General features: G+C 47.6%; 3 protein-coding genes, 1 long non-coding RNA gene and 1 other non-coding gene across 6 annotated transcripts in view; 1 reads left to right on the forward strand and 4 right to left on the reverse strand.

The window, feature by feature from the left end:
• PLEKHM2 (pleckstrin homology and RUN domain containing M2) overlaps nt 1-3,167 on the reverse strand; it is a 12,488-nt gene extending 9,321 nt beyond the window's left edge. The window contains exons 1-3 of the mRNA XM_072426719.1: nt 2,766-3,167; nt 2,160-2,346; nt 1,717-1,776 (exon numbers count right to left, since the gene is read on the reverse strand). Of these exons, the coding sequence (XP_072282820.1) occupies nt 1,717-1,776; nt 2,160-2,346; nt 2,766-3,167 (649 nt within the window). The remainder of the gene's footprint in view (nt 1-1,716; nt 1,777-2,159; nt 2,347-2,765) is intronic.
• A 4,220-nt stretch (nt 3,168-7,387) lies between these two features.
• Nucleotides 7,388-16,207, reverse strand: LOC140341510 (protein DDI1 homolog 2). 2 transcript variants are annotated; one of them, XM_072427332.1, is made up of 10 exons: nt 15,999-16,207; nt 14,850-14,979; nt 14,122-14,352; nt 13,852-13,978; nt 13,583-13,710; nt 12,403-12,531; nt 12,214-12,317; nt 11,694-11,883; nt 11,115-11,173; nt 10,452-10,590 (listed from the first exon to the last, which is right to left on the reverse strand). In XM_072427332.1, the coding sequence occupies exons 1-9, from the start codon at nt 16,134-16,136 to the stop codon at nt 11,157-11,159; spliced, it is 1,194 nt and encodes a 397-aa protein (XP_072283433.1). In that variant the 5' UTR covers nt 16,137-16,207; the 3' UTR covers nt 10,452-10,590; nt 11,115-11,156. The 2 variants fall into 2 exon arrangements, with proteins under 2 accessions (XP_072283432.1, XP_072283433.1); XM_072427331.1 differs by lacking the exon at nt 11,115-11,173 and having other exon boundaries at nt 7,388-10,590.
• Nucleotides 16,208-17,333: 1,126 nt separating this feature from the next.
• Nucleotides 17,334-21,677, reverse strand: DDOST (dolichyl-diphosphooligosaccharide--protein glycosyltransferase non-catalytic subunit). The gene is made up of 8 exons (XM_072426720.1): nt 21,456-21,677; nt 21,278-21,372; nt 21,099-21,192; nt 19,945-20,093; nt 19,711-19,858; nt 18,468-18,588; nt 18,242-18,348; nt 17,334-17,855 (listed from the first exon to the last, which is right to left on the reverse strand). The coding sequence occupies exons 1-8, from the start codon at nt 21,633-21,635 to the stop codon at nt 17,706-17,708; spliced, it is 1,044 nt and encodes a 347-aa protein (XP_072282821.1). The 5' UTR covers nt 21,636-21,677; the 3' UTR covers nt 17,334-17,705.
• A 420-nt stretch (nt 21,678-22,097) lies between these two features.
• LOC140340976 (uncharacterized) lies at nt 22,098-26,421 on the forward strand. Its single transcript, XR_011922775.1, has 3 exons — nt 22,098-22,148; nt 22,489-22,672; nt 25,945-26,421. It is a non-coding gene; the product is annotated as an uncharacterized lncRNA (long non-coding RNA).
• Nucleotides 23,297-23,369, reverse strand: TRNAK-UUU (transfer RNA lysine (anticodon UUU)). The gene has a single exon. It is a non-coding gene; the product is annotated as a tRNA-Lys (tRNA).

The following is a 26,421-nucleotide window of genomic DNA, read 5'->3' on the forward strand; positions in this document are numbered from 1 at the left end:
CTCGCTATCCTGGGTCTGCTCATTTATAATACACCATATGGCCATAGTATGTGAATGTCCCCCCAATGATGGAGTTCAGGTGTCCCCAGTGAAGGGTCCTGCTAATCCTCCGTCATACAAACATTGCAGACAATTGTGCCATGACTGTGCCCCGGGGTACAAAGCCAGCTCCATACAGACATGGGGTCACCAGTTTGGTGTGGAGGAACTCGAGTGTCCTGCACAGGGCCCTGACCTCATTCCTACTGAACACCTTTGGGGTGAATTGGAATGGTGAGCCAGGCCTTCTCATCCAACAGCAGTACCTGACCTCGCCAATAGGGGGCAAATCCTTACCATCAGTACCTGACCTCACCTATAGGGGGCAAATCCCCACCATCAGTACCTGACCTCACCAATAGGGGGCAAATCCCCACCATCAGTACCTGACCTCACCAATAGGGGGCAAATCCCCACCATCAGCACCTGACCCCACCAATAGGGGGCAAATCCCCACCATCAGTACCTGACCTCACCTATAGGGGGCCACTCCCCACCATCAGCACCTGACCCCACAAATCCCATAGAGACCCTCCACTATCTTATGACATTGGCTGTCTAATTTTGGAACAGGTAGATCATGTGATGTTAGGGGTTCACAAACTTTTGGTCACATGACAAAGATAATGACATAGCTGGGGCAGTTCAGCTAACAATCCTGACAAGCAGACTGCTGGTGCGGAGTGGCTCCTATCCTTGGTGCAATATAAATGACTCTGCAGCATTGTCACGTGTTAGGTGTTCACAGAGCAGCCAATCAGAGGCAGCGTGCGGGGAGGAAGGGGGTTGGTTAGCAGGAAAGGACACACAGACTATTGGGGAGTGGGAAAGGTACAAACTCCATATGGACTTACTAAGGACACAGCATTAAGGTGTCTGCAATAAGAACTGTCTGGGTATACCACAATGCAATTGCAGGGCAACACAGACAGTTCTCATTTCACAAACGAACACAAAAGACAATGAAGAGGAAATACTGGGAACATGGACAGGAGACGGCGAATGGGTCCCATCACTGTCAGCTCTCCATAGGCCAATCACTTTCCAGAGAAGGTCTGAATCTGATTGGTGGAAAATCAAACAGTAATGGAGAAAGAAGACAATGCTGGTTGGAGGTCAATGAGTGGGGGACAAGGGGGTCACAGATACAGAAAGGGGGTGACAAGGGTGGGTTACAGATACAGAAAGGGGGTGACAAGGGGGTCACAGATACAGAAAGGGAATGAGTGGGGGGTCACAGATACAGAAAGGGAATAAATGGGGGGTCACAGATACAGAAAGGGAATGAGTGGATCAGAAACAGAAAGGGGGGTCACAGATACAGAAAGGGGGGTCACAGATACAGAAAGGGGGGTCACAGATACAGAAAGGGGGGTCACAGATACAGAAAGGGCATGAGTGGGGGTCACAGATACAGAAAAGGAATGAGTGGGGGGTCACAGATACAGAAAGGGGATGACAAGGGGGGTCACAGATACAGAAAGGGGCGGGGTGTCACAGATACAGAAATGGGATGAGCGGGGGGCCACAGACACAGAAAGGGGATGAGCGGGGGGTCACAGACAATGCCGGGTGGAGGTACAGATGGAAGGGACAGTAACGTTGTTCTGGACAGAGCCATGCACATACAGCAGGAAGAGGAGGAGTAGGGAAGGAAGCAATATGGCCGGTTCCCACCTTCCCAGTCTGTGCTGGGCACGGACCGCGCTGCAGGGTAAGCATCTCCAAAATCATAATCTACAGAGACCGGGGACAAAACAGCGGGTTAGAAACAATCGCTGCGGACGGCGAGTTACCGCACCACATTCTGTAAATTCCAGCTTAATCTATAGACCTGTGTGAAGCAATATATAATATAGTGCCCCCTAGTGTAGGGGGCATAAATATTCTGTAGATGGACACTTTTCTTGTGTTTTTTACAGATTATTCTGCCACAGAAACTTAAACTGTGGCACTCATACAACTAGTGAAATACAATATTATATAACACAGATGTCCAGCTGTGTCCACAGGGGCCACACACATCATGTCATTTACTGCAGTCTGTAAATCCCAAAAATGAGTGGAAGCCCCAAAGGACTCTGACAAAGAACTGTGACCCCCACAGAGGCTGCTCGTACCTTCACTGGAGGGCGCAATGGCACTGTCGTCCCACTCCAGGTTGGCGGAGTTCATGGAGTTGAAGGAATTTAGGGAAAGGCTGTCAGAACCGCGAGCGTTGGTGGGCAATCGTTCCTCGAAATCCAGCAGGTACTGCGGTTTGTAGTATTCTGGCATGTACGGGGCCAAATCCAAATACGGAACATCCTGGGGGACAATCCAGACACAAAATAACATTCATCAGTTCACATCAAACAGTGAATCTCAAACATTCCCTGATCTCGTCTGTGGGGTGCTGCTTGTGTGCCGGTACAGGGGCCACTATAAGATATCCTTTCACCTTGTCTGTATAGCTTCCCCCACCCCTAACAGATCCCCCATTCACAAGAATACAAAGACCAATGAGATCTAACAAGAGGGATTCATCATTGGGAATAAGACAGAGGAACCAGAGTGAATGATTCACTTTATCACTGAATGAGTAAATGATTCACCCTCATCACTGGATCTCATATTGAAACATTTCATCAGTCGGGTTGTATTTTATCCTGAACAGAAGCAGCTGAAATATCTGAAGATTCTATAAAGCTAAAGGAGGTGCACAAACCTCCAACTGCCCCACTCACCAACTCCAACTCGAATCGGATGAATTCCAGGCCCGAGACCAAGGTGAGGAAGAGGGTGAGATGGTCATGGCTGCAGACCAAGGCGTTCCTAGAAGAGAGGCAAATTGAAGAGGATGGGGTAAGAAGGGCATTTAATAATCTATAAATAGACAAAGGACAGAGGGGAATGTTGTCACCGGAGGGACCGGCAGTCGTTCCCCGAGCTGATCTCATCGTATTTCCCAGAACTCGGAGATGAAATAGAAGCGGTGATCCCCCAATCACCACAATGGCCCCCCCACATCCAAGGTGTGAATCCCCAGTAATGGGATCCTGTGGGTTCGGGATCTGCCGGCCATCCTCTCGCAGATTCTGTTTACTAGAGTCACATGATGCAAAGAGGAGACAACAGCTGCCCAGCATATGGGTGGGGGGGGCACAGCCAAATATTACCGGAATCTGCCCCAGGGCCACCGTATGGGGTCATTGCTGGGTCACAGAGGGGCCGAATTCACCAACACCCGGCCCCTCCATACATGAACATTCACCTCCACAAATAACTAAATCCAGGGGGGGAAACTCCATTATCACTGCTCTGATCCAAAAACCCAGAGAGAGGCGGAACCAGAACCAGCACAGACCTCAGGTATTTGTTCCAATAAAGGATTGGAGAGCAACAAGCAGCACCGGGTGTCCTCCATTCCTGATCAGTCATCAATCTTCCACGGCAGGTTGATGAACAACGGGATTGCTGTACACAGGGTAGATTCACCAACAGCTCATCCAGGGCCACAATCATCTAACATGTGTACAGAGTTAGGGGTCACCCCCCTTTATATATCCGGGGATGGGGGGCACCCCCTCTTTATATCCGGGGATGGGGGGTCACCCCCTCTTAAAATCCGGGGATGGGGGAGCGTCACCCCCCCTTTATATCCGGGGATGGGGGAGGGTCACCCCCCCTTTATATCCAGGGATGGGGGAGGGTCACCCCCCTTTATATCTGGGGATGGGGGAGGGTCACCCCCCTTTATATCCGGGGATGGCCCGGAGTCACACAGATCATCCCCCGCTTATACCTGCAGCCAACACACAATGGGGAGAACACTGACTGACCCAGGGGTGTGGTATATATAGGGGTGATATGGGGGGAGGTGTATGCGGTAGATATGGGGGTGAATATTTGGGTGTATGCAGTAGATATGGGGGTGAATATTTGGGTGTATGCAGTCAATATGGGGGTGAATATTTGGGTGTATGTGGAAGATACGGGTGAATATTTGTGTGTATGTGGTATATATGGGTCAATATTGAGGTGTATGTGGTAGATATATGGGTGAACATTTGTGTGTATGTAGTATATATGGGTGAATATTTGGGTGTATGGCATAGATATGCAGTGAATATTTGGGTGTATGCGGTAGATATGGGTGAATATTTGGGTGTATGCACTAGAGATGGGGTGAATATTGAGGTGTATGTGGTAGATATGTGGTGAATATTGAGATGTATGTGGTAGATATGTGGTGAATATTGAGGTGTATGTGGTAGATATGTGGTGAATATTGAGATGTATGTGGTAGATATGTGGTGAATATTGAGGTGTATGTGGTAGATATGTGGTGAATATTGAGATGTATGTGGTAGATATGTGGTGAATATTGAGGTGTATGTGGTAGATATGGGTAAATATTTGGGTGTATGTGGTAGATATGGGTAAATATTTGGGTGTATGTGGTATATATAGGTGAATATTTGGGTGTAGGTTATAGATATGTGGTGAATGTTTGGGTGTAGGTTATAGATATGTGGTGAATGTTTGGGTGTATGTTATAGAAATGAATATTGGGGTGAATGTTATTTATGAGGTGTTTGTTGTTGTCTGTCCTGTTATGTAAATAACCCTCCCCCCTCCTCACAGACACGTACTCTCCCCCCCGGTTATACCGCTCTCTCACCTTCTTCACGGACAGGTTGATATTCTCCAGGATCCGGTCCTTCACCTCCCGCGGATCCATCCGCCCTCACCGGTCGTCATGTGACCCCCGGACACTCAGCGCGCTGCCTGCCGGGACACTGGGCGGGACCATGCTAATTTAGAAAGCGGGGCAGCCCAAGGGGCGGGGACATTCTAATACCAGGGAAAGGAGATAGGCGGAAGGCAGGAATATGCTAATGACAGATGAAGGCGAGGAGAGGGATTATCAGGGAGCAGGGCGGAGCTTCTATTAGGGCCCCGCCCTGTTCTGGGAGCATGTTTCGCAGTGACGTCATTCTGTTTGCGCCGGGGAATCGCTGCCAGGCTGCTGTGTACATTGGTGCGGATCTCCCCGTGTATCACCCGGCACACATATATATAAATTATATTATTATATTATATTATTATACATCCTCCAGCACAGCCCATGTGTAAACACTGCAGGCTGCAGCCATGGGGGACTTTACATTCCTCTTGCACACACCCAGCAAACTTTAGTTTTAGGTAGAGTTGGGAGAAGTTAAACCTAAACTCCATTGAATAAAATCATTGAGGTTTGCGGGGGTCTTCCCTCTGGCTGTGCTGGGGTACAGATCATTCTGATACAAAGGAGTGGGGGGTATGGTATCTGATGGGGGTGGGTTATGGCTGGATTTGGATCATTCTTCTATATAATGAATCGCTGTGTCCATGGCTTTTCACCTGACTCCAGCCCCTGATGAATGGAAGCCATCCCCTGTATCCTCCATGCTGGTATAGGGGAGTCCACCCTCCATTATACCATGAAGACAATGAACAATGGCCGGCTCGCCAAGTAATTACAGACCCCAGGACACAGCGATGAGGAATGTCAGAGATCACAGCGATGAGCAAAGAATCATGGAGACTCCTCAATAATTATAAGGCTGCCAGTCTGACCTGACCCATCCATTAAAATAAAAACCCTACAAAGGGGTCGGATTGAACGCTGCTCAGAAAAAATAAATCAAACTAAATTCCATGCCTGGGTGAATGAAGCACCTGGGGTGACCCCCTACAAGTCACATGACCAGGAACCTGTTCCAAATTCCAGGCCCAGCACCCTCTATGGGGGAGGAGGACTGCTGACACCACAATGGGTTATCATGTTTTTCACAATGTTTTCCCTCTTTATTCACTGATAAGAAGCAGGGACATGAATGTGTCCTGAGTGCTGATAACAGATAGGAATCTGAACAAACACAGGGAGCACAAAGGTTGTCTCAGCTCACAAACAACAATGGTGATGACCCATCTCCTGCCAGACACAAAACAATCACAATGCATGGAAAGTCAGATAAAAATCTGCTGACCAGGCAAATAATTTTAAGGAGCATGTGGAGGAGGGGGGACCTGCTGTGAAATCCCTTCTTTAGGTGGTGGACCTTCTTTGTCGTTGGAAAGGATCTATTACAATCGCTTCCAAAGACAAAAGACTGCAGGATGAATGAATGAGTGTTGTACAGCACTATTCTGCTCTATGGAGATGGGAGAAAAATGGAGTGGCACCCCGCTGTGCTCTCTCCATCTTCACTTGTATTGCAGTCGTTCATGGATATGTCCTGGTGGATTCACGAACGATCCCTGTACACACATGAGATTCTCATACTATAGCAGCCCTGCAGCGATTATCGCATGAGAATCATGTGAGGTGTGTATGTAGCCTTAGAGAGCAATACACAGGATTCACACAGCAGAGAGTAATGTCACCCCAATGGTAGAGCAGCAACAACCCCGGTCAGTGCTGGGCCCAAAGTAAGGCAACGGATCGCCGGCCTTCACCCATACAAGAAGCCCCATTAGAGTAATTTGATGGCAGAGACAGGTGAGGTGAGGAAGGTGATTGGGTGAGGCTAGAACTTTGTGTTTCAGTAAGAGCCGTGTACACAAATTCTAAAATCAGCTCAAGTGCACTTCAGTCTGACATTCTACATCCATCCGATTCACAGTACAACCCTCCATTGGCTCCTATTATCCTTTCTGCCCTGATAGAAAAATCCACCCCAGCCGCTCTCTCCGCTCCTCCAATGTCCTACTAATGACTTCCTCACTCATAACCTCATCACACGCACGTCTCCAAGACTTCTCTAGAGCTGTCCCCACTCTCTGGAATGGTCTCCTCGTCCTATTCCGCTTGCTCCTACTTTCTGCTCATTTAAAAGAGCGCTCAAGACCCAACGCTTCACCCTCACCTACCCGTCTTCTTCTGTCTCCTAAACTGTCACTACTTCCCACCATTCCATATCCCCCTCCTATTGTGTGATACTTCCCCCACCTCCTAGATTGTAAGCTCTTCGGGGCAGGGCCCTCTCCTCCTCCCGTGTCACTGTCTGTATCTGTCTGTCATTTGAAACCTCTGTTTATTGTACAGCGCTGTGTAATATGTTGGCGCTATATAAATCCTGTTTATTAATAATTAGGCAGTGTTTATATAGCGCCAACATATTAGGCAGCGCTGTACATTGAATAGGGGTTACAAATAACAGACAGTGACACAGGAGGAGGAGAGGACCGCGGTGTCCCATGTCCAGTACAAGGCCTTGAGCAATCATCTCACCCAGCAGGACTCCTCGATTAGCAGAACACAATCATTGCCCCAACACACACCACCCCATCCGTGGCCAGTGATCACAACAGGACACAAATATAAATACCCAAATGCATTTTATTTTACATTATCTGAGCTCTCAGAATCATCTCACCCATACTTTAAAAGGTGAATTAAGGCAACAACTATACAATCCAGAATGAATAAAAAAAAATTATTAACATCAACAAGTCCTAAAATGATGACCCAGCATTCTCCTGAATAAAAAGAGCGAAAGCAGCCGTTTGGCATTTGCAAGCACTGATTGCCTTCCGAGTGTTCTGGGTAACTATGGACAATGATAGGCGGGCAGATTGGTGGTGGTGAATATACCCGGCACAGCCCGCTGCCACCAGGCAATCTGCAAACATAACAGGCCAGCAGCCAGCACATACATGACGTGTCTCCAGTACCAGACCCACGGGTCCGGAGGGAGAGGCTGCACTGCATCTCAATCTTTGGCTAAAATTCTAAATTAAATGTTTATTAAAATGACTTTAATATCACCTGGCATCCCCCCCACTCCCTGGCCGCCATTTAACATAAGTGAGTTGATGATTACACGTTTGTAAGACACGGATGTATTTATTTGTTCGGTTTACAGGTAAAGCTAAAATATTTTTTCACCCGGTGCACACAGCGCGGTGACCTGGAGTGAAAGCGGTTTATTACATTTAACACTGAGGAAGGCAGAGGTATGAATGAGCACTCCCTGACTTATTCTAATACAGCCGGGTTTTCAGATGTGCCAATGTCCGAGCAGCCAATTGGCAGGCATGAACACCGTCACATGGGTTGGGGTTATGACATCGTTCACCACGGTATGTTACACCATAACCTACCATGCAGCAGGTAGTGAGCATCGGCACGGCCATCAGGAAACGCTGCAGCCATCTTTGAATTTGGCAGGTCACCACAGTTCAGAAAGTCCAGATCTATGGAGAGGTGTGAATGTAACACATTCATCCACGTGGCCCCAAACTACAGCTTCAGAACATCCAGCTGCTGAGCCCTGCTGTACAATCTCCAATGTTAGATGCTGCAGCCACAAAACCAGGAAATCCTAACAAGTAATAGGAGTGAAGAGCAGGAGATTTAGGGAGCCGAGCGGTGAATTTCAGTTATTTCCCCCTGATCTGCACCTTGTGAAGTTTAATTTGGTTTTACCTTTGATCTAAAACTCACTGCACCATCAAAGCAAAATGACGGCCTGCAGAAAGGGCCCCTACCCTGGAGTAATGAGCAGGTCACCCATCAGGTGTGAGAAGGGGGTTAGGTCTTCTCCCCTCTATAGCTGGACACAAGGAAGCAGCAGAGCTTAGAGAGGCATTGCTGGGGGAGTATAAAAGCTTAGGGGGGAGGGTGCTATCTGCAGAGATCTTCCTTTGCCCCGAAGTGAATTGTCCCTTTACCTACAGAGGAACCCCTCCTACCCAGCACAACGTAATATCCGGCATGCAAGCAGCAGCAAACAAGTCAGGGCAGATTATGAATTCATGATTCAGATTTGTACACCGGGGAAGAATTAAGTGGATCATCATGCTGCAAACACTCTAAGTAGTAAACAGGCTTCTTTATATTTTTATATGCGCCTTGAACATATACACCAGCCACACGCAGACAGCTGTACTACCCTACAGAACCAAAAGGTGACAATGAATCTTTAAAAAAAAAAAAAAAAACACATTAAAAGTGAGAGTATGGCTCTTGGAAAAAGGTGAATGTCTCTTTAAATCAGATAACCTCTAGCACGCAGACCGTTCTTCTCTAAAACAAACCAAAAATCACTTTCATGGCTTCAGGAAGTACACAGTGCAGGCTGTTGTTGGGACGTGCCAACGATGCTTTAGTCCCGTCCACCTTCTGCTCGCACAAAGACACTCGGGCACGCAGTCACTTGGATCTTTTTTGGCATTACGGGCAGCCGTGTCACAGACTCAGCACAAAACCAGACAAGCCGAATTCAGCTTTCCAGATTTTTGGTAAAGAGATAAATTATGTAGGAACAACCATATTCTTAGCCAGTAAAGCTAGCAGTGCCAGCTCCACGTCCCCATCAGCCCGTTCCAGGGCCAAAAGTGCATCATGCAATGGGAAGCCAGCTTGGACGATCCTCTCCACAGCGGATGGCGAGGATGTGGAGGAAGCAGGAGAAGTAAGGACACCGACACATCCTTCAGGTTCACCACGCATTTCAGAATTTCCCTCATCACCAGGGGAGGAGACGATAGGGTTGCCATTCACATCGGTTACTTGGCCCTGATTTAAATGAAGCACCTCAGCAGAGGATGCAGGGGGCTCATGCTGCAGTACTGGAGACTCTGTGACTTCGGGAGAGATATTGACGACTTCATTCTCTTCCTGTAACAAGTCTTCAACAGCTTCAAAAGTCTCATTTATTTCCTGGTCACCGGTCTTATCTTTGCCGGAGGAGGTGCCTTCCAATACCTCATTCTGGGAAGATACTGGGTGACCCGTAGGACTTGGCTCTGCAGAAAAGCTTCTGGATGGCCCCTGGCCACTGACCACTAATAATTTATAAAGTTCTTTTAGGGCGGCGGCCAGAGAAAAGCAGCTTTCATCTACGTCAAGTCCGGGGACATTTGTTGGTTGGGTATGATCTTGCATGGCATTGCGGTCGGTGACTTCTGACCCTGCAGTGGCAGGCAGGTCAGAGAAGGTTGGATGGTTACTGAAGTTCTCTGTACACAGTGAAGGCGGCTGTATGGTGTCGGCACAATACTGATCGCAGGGCCCAGCGGCAGGTACAGCGAGAGGCGTCTGTCTGTCCACATCCATTGTGTCCTCCATATTTGTAGGCAGAAGCACAGGAGGAGCAGCCTGAGGTGAGCAAACAACATTCAGCTCAGCATCAACATCTCTACCAAAAGCTTGAAAATCTGAATTTTGAATTGTAGGTTCTCTATGGTGCACAAAGTCTGTAACTGAGTCTTCTGCTAGTTTGTCATCAGGGGCCACAGAGGGCTCTGCGTCCTGGTCACCAATGGATAACTGAGAAGATGGGGACTCGGCTGAAAGTCCTAAGGGCTGAGGTGATTGGCCAGTCTGAGAAGTGCAGGCAGCGTCCACTGCACTCACATCTATGGCGGACTCTCTGCTCTCGGAGGACGGGGGTGGGCAGACGCTGGTCTGAGTGGACACAGAATGAGGAGCTGATGTGATGCTTGGGGCATGGACAGGGTGGTGAAGCCCATCAATCGGTGGAACCAGCGATGGACGATCCACTGAGGTAGTTTCCTTGTCTGAAAAAAGTAAAGAAATATATGATATTGGATAACATGGCGGTAATATTTCACCTATAGTCCCAGAAACAACTCGGAACAAGCTGGTCACACCTCCCAACACTTACCTTAGCAGCCGGGAACATTAAATGGGATTTGGAATTCTGAAGCAAATTTGACTCAGAAGTGTCACATCCCTAGCAAGTCTTCCCCCTCTGTGCATAAAATATAGCCCTGTTCTCTCCCTCATCCCTCCCCTGAGCATTACCTTTTATGCAGGTGAAGGAGCGAGGTGCAATTGTACATTGTGAGTGACCGGTCCAAGATCACATGGTTTGGATCACCCCACCGTCTGTTGGGGGTCAGTCCTAATGACCGATATGGATAAAATCCAATTATTAGATCTCATGTGCCCTCCTGGAAGATGATTGCGGAGCAACCATGCCACAAAGCCTAAACAAAAGCAGTACTACTACCACTTACAGATGTCATTCTCCCCTTTACACTTAACCCCCCACCCCCAGATATCTTTTTGCTGGCATTACCTGCTTTCGGCCCCCTCCTGCGGCAGATCACACGCACATGCATCAAGGTTTCCGCTGGTCTGTGTGGATTAGGAAAGACAAAACGGCAAACAGGTGTTAGCACAAAACAAGCCTCGTGCAGTTAGTGGCCCCGGGCCCTTTGTGTGCCGGATATCAAGTGATCAGCATGTGGTAATTTCCTCGTTCAGGATGCAGCTGGAATTTACCAAAATATTACAATAGTAGTATTCTCCGCAGATTTTAGGCTGTGTGGGAGGAAGCTGTAGGCAGGTGGTGGCCCCTATAATATGACCCAGCTTTCAGTAACCACCCAAAAATAGCCGATTGGTTGCTGAGGAGTGCCAGGTGGTGCACCCGGCTTAAAGGGGCTGGGGAGATCTCTCTAAGAGGCTGTTACAGTACAGCAAAGGCTTTATTCCACACACTGGATAGTTATGAGCGATATGAGCTATGGGTACATAGAGAAGGGCAGATATATTGGGATGCACGGTGTAGCAGGCCAATGAATGGGTTAATCACACCTCACATACATGCACACAGGATGTACATGCGTGTAACACTACATCATGCATGGCATACCTGCTTCCTCAGCAGATTTCTGCAATACTTCCGCTAACTCGCGGTCTGCAATCTCTTCTGGACGAATATCTTCCCTGCCAGGTCCGTACGCTAATCTTGCACACTCGGGGAGCTCAGCCTCTGGCAGGAAGCTGGTACGGGTGCCCGTGGTGCCAATCACCAGCACGTTCTTCTCTAGATCGATGGAGCACTGTGAAGGACGATGGAAGTTAGGACTCAACTGGAGAGTCATGGACATATTATAGACTTCTCATAATCCACAGAGACAGAGCAATGCAGTCAGTAAAGGGAATTATAGGGGGCAATCTGACACCTGAAAACTGCATTGGAAGGGGACCTGGATGGTGAATATAGATATAGGGTATATCTTGCTTCACACGATGAAAGGGGTGGGTGGGTTTTTTGCCCAGAGACATCAGGTTGCTCTGTTGGTGGCTCTCTTTCACCCATCCCCATACACATACCTGATGTCTCTTTCACCCATCCCCATACTGCATGTCTCTTTCACCCATACACATACCTGATGTCTCTTTAACATGTCTAGGCCGAGCAGCATGTCCATTGGCTGCTCCTCCAGGATGGAGAAGGAACAGGGCAGGAAATCTCCTTCGATCTGTACCTGAGCTGCAACACACAAGATAGTATTATTTCCCGTTTGAACATAAAATAATTAGATAACCGGTCTGAAAAAGAAAAAAAAATTGCTTACCCAAATGAACTCTACCGATAATTTTCTGTGTGCCAACACCCTTAGCGATCCCAGCCCACCTTCTGTCCACCAGTCTCATAATGTGACAACGCTCAGCACAGGCCTGACTCATAATTGTCATCTGGGCACCTGCCATTAGAATACAGATCACTAGTTACCTTGGCACTTTCTAGGTGTCTTAATAGGCACGGACACATTTATCTGGAAGAGCCCCACCGCCTTTGACCCCAATGCCTGAAAAAAATCCCACTCCGTGCAACCCCAGAACTGAGTTTGTCCTCCTGGAAGGTGCAAACTGCATGAACCCAGTGCTGTGTGCAACCTCATTATAGGTACATTCCCCTTTCCTGTGATGCCAGTGAGGTGTCATCCCCTAGAAGACCCCAACCCCTAATAGGTTCCACCCCATGACCCCCCAGAGCTGTGTGCTGCCTTCTCCCGATAGGTCCTATCTGCAGGACCCCAGAGCTGAGTGCCGCTTCCTCCAGGTAGGTCCTATCTGCATGACCCCAATGCTGTGTGCCGCTTCCTCCAGGTAGGTCCTATCTGCATGACCCCCCCATAGCCGTGTGCCGCCTCCTCCAGGTAGGTACTATCTGCATGCTCCCAGTGCGGTGTGCTGCTTCTTCCTTGTAGGTCCTATCTGCATGACCCCCCAGAGCTGTGTGCCACTTTCTCCAGGTAGGTCCTATCTGCAAGACCCCAGAGCGGTGTGCCACCTCCTCCCGGTAGACCCTATCTGCATGACCCCCCAGAGCTGTGTGACGCCTCCTCCCGGTAGACCCTATCTGCATGACCCCCCATAGTTGTGTGCTGGCTCCTCCTGGTAGGTCCTATCTGCATGCTACCAATGCTGTGTGCCGCTTCCTCCAGGTAGGTCCTATCTGCAAGACCCCCCCATAGCTGTGTGACGCCTCCTCCTGGTAGGTCCTATCTGCAAGACCCCCCATAGCTGTGTGACGCCTCCTCCTGGTATGTCCTATCTGCATGACCCCCCAGAGCTGTGTGACGCCTCCTCCAGGTAGGTCCTATCTGCAAGACCCCCCATAGCTGTGTGACGCCTCCTCCTGGTATGTCCTATCTGCATGACCCCCCATAGCCGTGTGCCGCCTCCTCCAGGTAGGTCCTATCTGCATGCTCCCAATACGGTGTGCCTTCACGCGATATAAGAGGTCCCTACCTGAATCGACAAATGCCTTGACGGGGTATCCGTTCACCTTGCAGTTGATATAGAGCATCACCACCTGACCAAAACTCTCTGGAGCTTCTTCCATGGCAATGGTCATGTTCTCCTCGATATTCTGCTGCCTGAGAGAGAAGAGACGATTATACACAATGCATTGATGTTACAGACAAGATGGCTGCCTGCTGTAGGTCATCTCTGAATGGCAGATTGTATTATTGTAATAACGGACAATAGATTAGCACACAGGAAGTGTTTGCCCTCACCTTATATCTTCCTCTATTTTGGCTTGAGCTTCCAGATCGAAGGGATCGGCAGAGAAAAGTCGTATCCGCTCCTGCTCACGGCGGGCTCGCTCTTGTTGTTGCTCTACGAGGACTCTTGTGAATCTCTCTGTGGAAGACATACGTGGTATAAGATCACATGACCACATACGTGGTATAAGATCACATGACCACATACGTGGTATAAGATCACATGACCACATGGACCTTTATATACCAGAATAGGAGACTACAGAATGGAGAGTAACTCACCTAAATCCCCGCTCAGCAGTGCCTCTGCCAGTGGTGGGTTGCGTTCTTTTAGTAGTGACAGCTCGTGAGGATTGGCTAGCAGCATTTCTCGCAGCATCGCTGGGTTATCCAGGCCCTGCGGAAAAGTTGTGGAGTCTGGTGCAGGGGGCTGAGGCTGAGGGGCAGATGGTGGTGGCTGTCCGGAGGTCCCGGGGACGGCAATACTGCTGAAGTCTATCCTGGGCAGTGACACTATGGAGACACACAACGTAGGAAGTGACAACACACACACCAAGATATTGGTGGAAATTGACCAATCAAAATAACAGAACAGAGTTTCGTAATAATAAGGCTACAAATCTAATGACTGCATGTGATTGGTCCAAAAACAAAAAGAAGAGCACCGGGATCGAACCATCTGCCTACTTCTAATGGAATGAAAACACCAATACCCTGCCTGGGGGCGGGAGGAATCAGAGCATTGCACAGAAGCTGCTTCTTTCTGACAGCTCCTCTTTAATAACCCCATATATACAGGAATCATAATGTGCTCCTAACCACAGCGGCCAGGATTTAGCCAATCAGATTTCAGCCTTTCCCCTGGGCCATCTGCAATTAAGCTGAGTACATATTGTGCGTTCTGAATATTACATGAAGTGTCTGGAAGAGCAGCCGGTGCTGGTAAAATGGCTGGGAGGGTTCCGGTCACATGGCGGGGTTTGTGGGTCTCCGGGAAGGAAACCACGTACCTGGTAATGGCCCAGCAGGACGCACCTCCGAAGGGTCCTTCTGCCTCAACACCACCACGTCTCCATCTTTCAGGCCGTACGAGGACAGCGATCGCTGGTTGTCTGACAGAGGACTCTCTGCATAGATGATCTATAGGAGGAGTAAGGAGATGATGAGTCCCGGGGGGTCATTTCATCATTCACATAAATTGTTATACAACCTGATTGTATTATCCGTCCAAACAGAGCGAGATCCCGTGTACAACATTGTCCAGACAGAATCCGCCTTCTCCCCGTCAGTGTCTGCAGCGCACCTGGCAGAGACCCCAATCACTGCACCGTGACCCAGAAGTGCCCACTCGCCCCACAAGTCCTGGTGTTTGTGGGTACTGCAGGGGCATGTTCTGGCACCCCCTAACATACAGCCCTGAATGATCCTCCGGATTTCCTATAGAGGCGATCATTATCCACCAATGATTACAGCGCCCCCCAGGGGCTCCTCTGGCTGTCCCCTAACATACAGCCCTGAATGATTCTTCTATATCTGATTCCTGTAGAGATGATAAATATTCCCTGATGATTACAGCGCCCCCCACCCCTGACCTGGAGGAGCTGCAGCCAAAGCATTCCCATTCAGGATGGTCAGTCCAGCGACCGCATGGAGTATGACATTCATCTCCCCTCCCATATGATGGGATAAATGAGATTGCTGCTCAGTCGGTGCTGCCAATGTCAGTGCAGCATGGGCAGTCCAGGAGGTGACACTCATTGCTGCAGTGAAACGTGAAGGAGATTTATATTCAAGTGAATCAATGCACACAGAGATGAATGAGGGTGATTTTGGGTGAATGTTGTTGGGGGAATCTCAGGAAGAGATGCCATTGTATCACATGACCCTGAGCCATCATATCATCACACAGCGGGGTGACAACGCAGGCCATATGCTGTCTGGGATAATCCTATAAGCCGGCTGATTACTTGGCTCAGTAACAGGAGAATCCCAATCAACGGAAATCCCAGCATGCACCGGGAGGGGGGCAGGATATGTCGGTGTATCTGTGGGGGTGTGTGTGTTAGGATCTGTCTGTTTCCCCCCACACAGAGATATCCAGACACCTCCGTACAGACCCGCCGCCCCCGAGCTCAAACAATGCCGTCCCCGGTTCCCACCTGGGCCTGGTTGGCAGGGACCCCGCTCTCCAGCTCGCATAGGGCCCGGAAGTTCTCCAGCTCGAAGTCCGGGTCTACCTCCAGGGAGAAGGTCACCTCGCTCAGGTCCCGGCGGACACAGTACACCGTGATCAACATGGCGGCTCCGGCCCGTCTCTCCTCACACACCGGGCGCCCTGTACGCAGGCGCAGCTTTGCCTGGTCACGTGTCACTCAGAGCTCCACCCACCACGCGTCACGCAGGAGACTCCCACAATCCTTTGCGGCATGGCTGCACCTCCCCGTTCCCTGAAATGATCAATGCTTTTATATAATAAATACTTGTTCAGGGGGAGCACTGGAGGTGTGATCTGTCCCCAGGACAACGAGGGCCCCAACATTAAAATGTGACCCTTTCAGTGCCCAGGGAGTCCCATGGGTATTTTATTTTTTTTCATTTTGGTAATTCAGCTTTGAAACAGGCCAATGCCATAATCATGCCGATGGGCCTCTGGTCACGTGATCCAAAGTTTGATATGTGTTGTCAGTAATATGGGGAGGAGTGAGTTCAGGCAGAGCCATTGATTGGACAGTGTTTTCTTGCCAAATCTTCTACAGCTGAGAACAAGGGTCTAATGGCGAGGGGGGGATATGATGACATGGGGGGGGTATGACAATAAGGGTGTCTGGGTCATTCCCATTCGGGGGGAAGCAGAGCAGGAGAGGTCCTGGCTCTATGGGTGCACAGATTCAGCCAATCACAGCTACACAATAAAGGGTGAATGTGTAAAGTTCATATTCACCTATAATTTACTTTAATCACTATGATTGCTTTGACAATTTCCCTTATTTATATTTAAAGTTTTGTATATAGTAGGCAGGAATGAGAACTTTCTTCTTCCCAGTCTACACTTCCTGTCCCACAGACCCAGCAGGAAGTAAAGAAAATTCTCCCCAGTGGCAGCACAAGCTGCAATAACATCCTTGTAGAGTAGGGGTGTCAAAGTCTGGCCCCCAATGTTCTTTTTTTTGGCCCCCAAAGGAATCCTGAATATGAATTGCAGCTGGCCCGCCGCTGCATTGAAATAGCGCCGCTACTACGATTCCGGGCATCACTCGCGTCTATGGACCAGCGGCCTCTCTGCCTATGTGTGGCCCCGCATTGGACTGTTTTATAGACGCAGATTTCAGTTTCAAGTTTGGCCCGCGACTTTGTCTAAGTTTTTAATTTTGTCCCACTGTGTGTTTGAGTTTGACACCCCTGATGTAAAGGGCGCGGGGTGTACCTGAGGGCGCGGGGTGTACAGGGCTTCTGTAACATGTAATAATAAGAAACACCCAACACAACCAACAATATGGGGGGGGGGTGAAAACACTTTAATTATTTTAATAGAAAGGACCAAATCATCATCAAGTGTCCATGAAAATCCCCAAAAAAAACAAAATGGGTAGAAAAACAAAAATGATACAACCATTAATACAAAAACAAAAATGGCACAAAGCTGCCTGAAGAATGAGACCAAACCCCACTTACTGCATTGATGTCATTCCCCCCCCCCCCCCCCCCCCCCCCCCCCCCCCTCTGGAAATCATTACAAAATGTCCTCAATTTAAAGTGGAATTTTTACAATAAGAGGGCCCCCTGGCTGTTGCTGCTGGAACTGCCGCTGCTCCCCGCCGGCCCTTGTGGACAGGCTTCGCTCCCAGATGTATGGAACTGACGGCTTCTTAGTCTGATTTTTCCTTTTCCTTCATGTGCAGGAAGACGACGCTGAAGATGAAGAGGCCGAACATCATGGAGAAGGCGCTGGCATAATATGGGAAGGCAGAGGGGATGAACCGCTCGTATTGGGTGTGCTGCAGGGGGCGGACAGATACCTGAAAAAATAAACCAGAAACTCAGCAAAGCTGCAGAGAGGAACCAACAGCAGATCACTGCAACAGTGCCAGGATATTGCATTGGAAGCTGCTCATTCCGTTACCTCCGGGTACTACTATGGGCCAATATGCAAATGTGAACACTTCCTAAAAGTGTCAGTATCCTGCCATGTGTTCCCATTGGCCATGTTCTCTGATGAGCAGCTTTACTGCCCAATATGAGCATAGAAGTGTAGGTGGGCTGTCCAGGTGAAAGCTCTGAAACACTGACAGAATAAAGCTGAAATATAATTTGTTCTATTTGCCTCCCCTGGCTTCTTATAGTAATGGGGCAGGGCTTTCCATGAATGCACTGATTGGTGGAGAGCAGTTTGTCTCAGTCATACCTGTGTGGCGGAGTACAGGTGAGTATATCCCAGTCTGTTGTAATCTATTTTGAACTGGAATACACCGTAGACGTCAGGAAGTTTGAACTGCACGCTGTATTTTCCACCTATGACAGACAACAGAGAAGTCACATGATGACTATTGTCAGAGCCACCAATCAGAATTGCTTATAACAAACACTTGTAAGGAGATTTTCCTGCTGGCCAGTACATAGGAGGGGTTTACCGTTCTTTTTGAGGAAGGTTCGCACGAAGGGGTCAATGCGGACAAACTCCAACTGGATATCGTCTCCATCAAAGGGAACCCATTTGCCATCAGAGAGTTTCTCAATGACGATGCTGTATTCCTGCAGTTAGAAGAGAACATGCAAGAGGTCATCAGATGATAAAAGTTCAGGAGTCCTAACACTGCACCGAGACGTTACTGGATTCCCGTGCCACCTGCCATGTGCCCATCCTCCAACTGCAGAGTTTTGTAGTAATGTGTGTGGCAAAGACACCACATGATGGGTGACACTGGCATCAGACATTCATTAGCGTCAAATGAAGAAGAGAGTGCAGAGAAGGGCAACTAAACTAATAAAAGGAATGGAGGAGCTCCGCTATGAGGAGAGATTAGCTGAACTGAATCTATTCTCCCTTAAGAAGAGACGTATAAGGGGGATATGATCACCCTGTATAAATATATAAATGGTCCATATAGAGAACTATCTTCCCCATTATTCACTGTAAGATCATTACAAAGCACAAGGGGGCGCTCTTTGCGTCTGGAGGAAAAGAAGTTTAAGCTCCGGATAAGGAAGGGATTCTTCACTGTAAGGGCTGTGAAAATGTGGAATCGGCTCCCTCAGGAAGGAGTTTCAGCAACTAATATAGATTGCTTTAAGAAAAAGCTGGATGATATCTAGAAGCACAGAATATAACTGAGGATTAAGGATTTAAAGTAAAGATAACAGAGACTGCTGATCCAGGGAACATCCGATTGCCTCATGGGATCAGGAAGGAATATTTGTCCCGTTGGAGCAAATTGTCCCCGGGGGTTTTATTTGCCTTCCTCTGGATCAGCTATGTCTTATAGGGTTTTATATCTGGGATATGTTTATTGCCCTAGTAGGTCAACTTGATGGACTTATGTCTTTTTACAATCTAACCTGAAGATTAAATTGGAGGGAAGGTGAATAGAAAGGGCCGGCACAGAGGAGAGTTTAGTATTATAATTTTGATATAAAGACACTGAACCCCGCTTTCTGATCTGTAACGTTCCCTCCTTACCAGAACAATTTATTGATTTTATTGCTGGGAATGGCCACCGTGGCCCAGCCTGAGCTGCCGGCCCACTGATATGTAAACAGGTGAGATGGATTTACTGTGAGTTTTATCAAAGGAGCAGACTGAATACATCGACACAACCAGGAAGATTATGTCCTTGTCCATCTTGCATTATTGTCCTGCTTGGTCAGTGTTCTTACCACAAGGTCGGTGATGGTGTAAGCACTGGGAGGCTCCGTCTCTCCAACGCGGTGATGGGACACAGCGCCAACCCTCAGCACTCCTTCTTCTTTAAAGACCCAGCGAGAGAGGGCCACAGCCAGCTCATAGTTTCCGGTCTTTGAATACCTGGATGGAGAATACAGGAGAGAGGTTTATTCTGTATGGCCATGGTAGATATTGGCAGGAAATGATCACTTCTGACACACAAGTACCTGGTAGAACCCGAAGCAGCTTTCTGTACGGCGGAATTGAAGAAAGCGTCACTGAAGAAATCCAGAGAGCCGCTGAAGACGACGCGGGCGTTATTCCTGGCCTGGAGTCCAGCGATCAGAAGGGTGTTCTTACCCACAGCATGAGGGTACTATAAAACAGAAAGAGTGTGAAACACCAACAAATATATAACAACAATCAGCTCCGTACAAACACAAGTGTCCATGCCAGAAGGAATCGCCATTATCACCACGGAAGAACATCAATGTTCATTTCTAAATTAAATTGGAACAAAAAGAAAGGGCACCTTGTAATGATTTCCCCTGTTCTGGTGACAACTTAAGCTACGTACACACTTCCAATTATTATCGTTGGAAAACGAACGACGAACGTTCATGCACGATATATACGAACGATCGTATAGCACCGATCCTGTACATACAGATAACGACACGATCGTTCGTAGATATTGTACACACAATAGATACGATCGTTTGAGCGATAGAGAAACTATGTGCACGACAGGAAAGTGAACGGACGTTCGTTCATCACGCATGCTCTGACCATGGACGATCAACGAACGACCGTACACACGAACGATGTTCAACGATCGTCGTCCAATCCGATCCGTCGGTCCGGTCGTTCGTTTCCAGCGACTTTCCTCGTTCGTCGGCGTCGTTGGTTACTTTTTTACGAACGATTTTTTGCCCAATCGATCGTTCGTCGTTCGATTGGAACGATAAAAATTGGAAGTGTGTACGCACCTTAAGAGGGGATTTCTCTTACCCGGGGAGATTCCCTTACAGATTGAATCCAGTACAGGAAGTGACATGAGACAAAAACAAAACTGCAATTTACCAACAACAACCACAAGTAAAAATTCGGGAGTTAGATGGACTCCCAAGTCACAGTTTACTATTTCATTATTTTTTTCACATGATGAATATTTTTATGGTCTGACTGCAGTCTTCTCCTAAATATTAAGCAGAATATATAACGGACTGCTGATCCAGGGAACATCAGCAAATTGTACCCGGGGATTATTATGCCTTCCGCTCTATGTCTATAGGGTTTTATCTGGGGAGATTATTTGCCTGGTGGTTGGACTTTTATGTCATACTATGTATGAGCGTGTGTGAAGGAATGGGGGACGTACCTGTGTAATGGGCTTATCTGGAAAGAAGGAGTAGGATGTGGAGGATCCGGTTAGGATGTCGAGCACCAGGGGGTTATCAGGATCGGCCACCATGCTGTGTAATACAGAAGGGTCACAATATACAATCTGTATGTCAGGCGGAGCACAGAACAGCCACATATGAAGATTTATTCACTCACCCAACACCTCTGAAGAGAATCGGGTTGAGGGAGGACTTCCCCACGATGGTCGGTGCTTTCAGGAGGTTCTGAGAATCGGCTACAATCAGAGTGTGCTAATGGAGAGAGAAAAGACAGATTATTATCATTCTATCCCCGGGACGGCCCCACGTGATGATGAGGTGTCATTGGAATGGACACCATGCAGGTAATGGTCTATACGAGTCTCACCGCTCAGGCTGCGGAAGAAGAGTGAATGGGTCTCTCTGATGTTGATATTCTCCAGCAGCACCAGGGTGCGGGGGGCAGCCAGGGCCCCGGGCCCCAGGGTCAGGGCAGCGAGCAGCAGCAGAATGGAACATAGGGGAGCAGCCATCATTCCCGGTCCTCAGCAGCCTCCTCCACCTCACCGGAAGAGCCTTACTGCCGGCCAATCACGCAACGACACCTCCTGTCACCAGTTGACATGTGACTGTACTTTGTGCGCCATTTTTGACCAGGGCACGCTTTTTATATTTCGCTTTGTAAACCCCAATTTTTCCTTACATTATACCCATCATACTTTTTATATTTTAATTATTAAATAATTGTGTATTTTTTATGACATAAGTTGCTTGTAAATGTATCTTTTTGGATAAGTGTTACCCAAGTTAAACATGGCTACTATCTGCCCGGTTAGGTCATGTCGTACAGAATTAATAATATTTATTATTTCTGAGGGACGTTCCATACGATAAAAAAGATATAGAAGATACTAAAATAAAACGGCATAATATTATTATTTTGGTGAGCGTATAGAGTATTATATCACTGCGCATGCTCCTCTTCTTCCTTCCAGTCAGCGAACGCCAACTAGGTGGTCACGTGACGGGCGCAGATGCGCGGGAAAAAGGTGAGGGAGGGTCTGTCAGGTAACTTCACAAATAATAAAAGGGATAATTATAGAGAACTACAACTCCCAGCATGTCCTCCACTTGTTGTACGGTGTTCCCAGTATATAAAGAGCCCATGCTGATATAGTTTAGGTCCTAAATGATTTGTCAGATATTTATTTTATGCCTGACAATGTGTCAGTGTTACACTCCAAGGTATTTATTACCTCACACAGAGGTCACAGTACTCGCTGTCATTTCATTTTCCCTTTTTCACCCCAAAAAGTTTTGGGTGGTTCTTGGTTCTTCCAGGCTCTATAGGAAACCTTGCCATTGTCCCTGCTCCGTTTCCCTGTACAGGGGGCAGCTTATTCAGAGCTAAGGACGTGGCGATCCCTGACATCATTATGGACTCCTGGCTCCTGAGAGGACCCCGCATCCGGACAGCCAATAGGAAGTGTCGATTTCACACAGGTAGTGCAGCAGTCAGTTCCATGATCACATCATCCCACCGCCAGCCATCAATCTGCCGCCATCACAGCCGGTAGGTGGAATGTGACTTTGTTGTAATGAAGATTCATTGTGTTTTATTGTTTGCAGTCTGATTTTATCAACATGCAGGATCCTCGTGGGTGGAGCCTTTACATCTTCCGGCCAATCCATCCCAGCCACGGCTGTGTAAACAAACCTCATTCGGTTTCTTGGATTGGCTGCTCTGGTTATCGTTCGGGATCCAGTCCATGTGGTCATTGAACAGTAGTGTAAATCAGCATATGTCAGTGATGGCACAGCTACGCACGTCTAGTTTTCCCAAAAAAAATAAAGGTAATGCATAACTCTCTGCCCTGAGGGGTTAAACAAATGTCCCTCATTTCCGCTGTTCCTTCACCAGACTCCGTGTGATCCCTATTATTAATAATTAACAGGATTTATATAGCGCCAACATGTTACGCAGCGCTGTACATATACAGGAAGGAAGCTGCTGTCCTCCAACACCTGAGCACCATGACAACCGGTTTGTAATAAAGCAGAACAGTTTACATGAAATGGAATTCCGTTTATTTAATGGAATTTCCTTGGAGTGGTCTGGAAGATGTCTCTCCGCGTCCGGGTCCCTTATACAAGCTGTGACTTACCGGCTGCTATGTGTTTAGCGGTAAAAAGCTTCCGCCCGAACAGGGACTTGAACCCTGGACCCTCAGATTAAAAGTCTGATGCTCTACCGACTGAGCTATCCGGGCTCTAATGCTGGTTGGAAGACATTCTGCTATAGAGTCATATACTGACCTCTGCTGGTGGCTGCCTGGTATTACCCACAATGCAGCATTCCACTCTAGTCAGTGCGAGACTTGCTTTGTTTGTGGCTCCACAATCAGATCCCAGTACAGACGTCAGATTTACACGACTGGTCTATATTGTACATGGGATGAATTATCTGTGTAAAGCATCGCAGCCTCTGTATAGGTCCCCCATTGTCAGGAACTGCCATAGACATACATTCGTTGATGGGGCTTCTTAGCGTAACCATTACAGGTAGTGCTCGGGTTAAGGACATCCAATATATAGACGTCTCCTAGACACAAACAGTCCCTGCTTGTTGGTGTGCAGGACAGAGGCTTGATAGAGGGGAGGGGACGGTTTGCATGACTTGCAGAAGAAATCTTTTGCTAAACACAGCGGAGCTCTCTTTGCAGCCTTTTGTAATTCTTTAATGACCAAGACAAACTGCAGTTGTTTCTTTTTGCATATAAAAGCTCAGCTTGCTCCAGAAGGAAATAAATGTCTAGGCTCCATAAAGTTTTTTTTTTGCTTTGTGATGAACTCACAGTGAGGATTTTGTACAGTAACTGACACCACGCTGCCTAATAATATGTTGAGACAAATATCTGTCCTAATTGCATGTATCAAAATATTGTACTGGTTCCAACTTACATACAAATTCAACTTTAACCCCCTGCTGTTCTAATGCTGTCCGTATTTCCATGCAAAAAGCGTTACATTTTTTTTGCATGGAAATTTATTTTATATTGTAGGCATTAATTCTTAGGCATAACTCTCTGAAATATGTCCAATATTCATTAAATTTATTAATACACTTTAAATAAAAAAAAAACACAAAAATCTGTTAAAAAAGATAAATAAAAAAATAGTGAAAGGTAATATAACTACAAAAGCATATATATAATAAAACTATATGACGATTTCTTTGTATTGGACTCAATACAGCTATTTTGTATTAAATCCAATACAAAATTATTTAAATTGCCCGCCTCTCCTCCCGCCTGCCCGCACCTACGCATGCACCAACGTCACTGGGAAACCACGGAGAACGTCTCTGCAGTTTGCGGCTGGAGATCGGAGGAGGAGGACGGGTCCCCAGGACCTGCGGGGACAAGCAGGATGCCGAAGGAGCAAGGTAAGTGGGGTTTTTTAAGTTTTTTGTGACTCGGGATTACCGCTTTTTGCAGGTAAAATCCACCCCGAGTCACACTCTGGATTACCGCTAAGGGGGTTAAGAACAAACCTACAGTCCCCATCTCGTATGTAACCCCGGGCCTACCTGTATAGGCCCCTATTGCCATCCCCTGGCCTCCTTAAAATGGGAAGTAAACTGGGGGGGGGGGACTTACCTTTACCTTTGCAGCTCTGTCCATCCCTCCAGGGGTTTCCTGGATATGGTCCCCCGCTGTATCCTTTTTGTTTCCAGGCACCTCCACCTTCTTTGTCTTTGCACTGCACAGGCGCGAAATTGTATGAAATAGATGGGGGAAAAAAGAATGCCAATCTTACTGCGCATGTGCTGAAGAAAAACCTCCTTCTGCGTATACTCAAGATTGGGCATGTGCAGACGGAGCAGCCAGAAGCCTCCCAGGATCCGTGTTGTATGTATCCAGAGGGAGGCTCTCCGCTCCTATTCTGTCATGATAGGCGCAACGACTGGAAGGGGGGTCTTTCCCCTCCCCCCCGAAAAAAGAAGGTCATTTTTACCTAATAAAAAATAATTTTCTGCTCTTTTATGTAAGGTAAAACTTTTAGTTTAGGTCTGCTTTAATCTGTCTCTCACAAGCAGTTCCTGGTAATGTCGTTCAGAACAAACCATTAAAGCCCCTTTATTTTATCCCAGCGTATTCATCCAATGCTGCTACCACCGCTATACAACTTTAAGAGGTGCCGGCGAGTTGGGTGAGCTATTGATATTGTAACAGCCTTGTGTGCAATATGATACAATATCAACACAAATGTAATAATAAGGTGTAATAATCTCCAATCACCATTCATATATATATATATAAGGATTAGGCATTGGTTATAAAGAAGAGATTTGATGAAAAAGTTTTATGTTGCATTGAAAATGAATCAGAGAAGTTTCACTTAAAGATACAAAGGGATTACTGAGGAGTCATAAAGATAATAAATGGGGGGATTTGATTAGAGAACACTAAAGGCTCAATAAATTAAATGTGACTTACATTTTGAGATGTTCAAAAAATATTTTAGAAATATTGGCACCTCTATCTATTTATAAAACGGGGAATCTGACATTCCTTCAAACATTCCCTGGTGAGAATCAGGTATTGTTATTGAAACACATGGACCTGGAAGAATCTCCCCCAGGGAATGTCTGAGCCCATAGGGTCTCTCTTCATTTTCTGGAAGTACATCCAAGTATTGCGAGTTTATAAAAGTTTGTGTGAATAGAGTTTTGGAAACCGGGAGAGAGAACAATATGATTATAAATGTTTCTCAATTAGCAAAGCGTTGGATTTGGTATGATGGGGCACCACCTCTACCCATTGTATAATATTGCTCTTGCAGACTGTGGCCCCTGTGACTGCACCCACCGGCAGAGGGAAATGGCCGTTGCCCACCACACCTTCCTGATAGACTGTGACACCGGACTGTGCACTTACCTTGGCGGAAGCAGTCAGAGCCCTGCCCCCTCCCTGACCACCAGATCACCGGCCCCCAGGAGCCTCCTGAGGACATGTCTCACAAACTGTGTGAAGGAACAACTGACGGAGGCCGAGCAGTGCCAGTCTGCCACCCCCAGACCCAAGGAGTTGTGTGAAAAGACTTTGGTTACCCCATTTAAAAGGAGCAAAATACCCCAGCTGGGCCGGCATACTGACCTGGGGAGGACCCTGCAGGGCTCTCTGAAGAGATTCCTATGGCGGCTGACTTCCTGCGTCCGCACACACTGACTCTTCATAGAGGACCTAAAGGGGCCCTCCGTCCATACACAAGTTTTACCTGATGTACAAACCCTCTTTTATTAAATCCTTTCTTTTCTTC

This window comes from Pyxicephalus adspersus, chromosome 11 (assembly GCF_032062135.1).
Source record: "Pyxicephalus adspersus chromosome 11, UCB_Pads_2.0, whole genome shotgun sequence".
Lineage (NCBI taxonomy): Eukaryota > Metazoa > Chordata > Amphibia > Anura > Pyxicephalidae > Pyxicephalus > Pyxicephalus adspersus.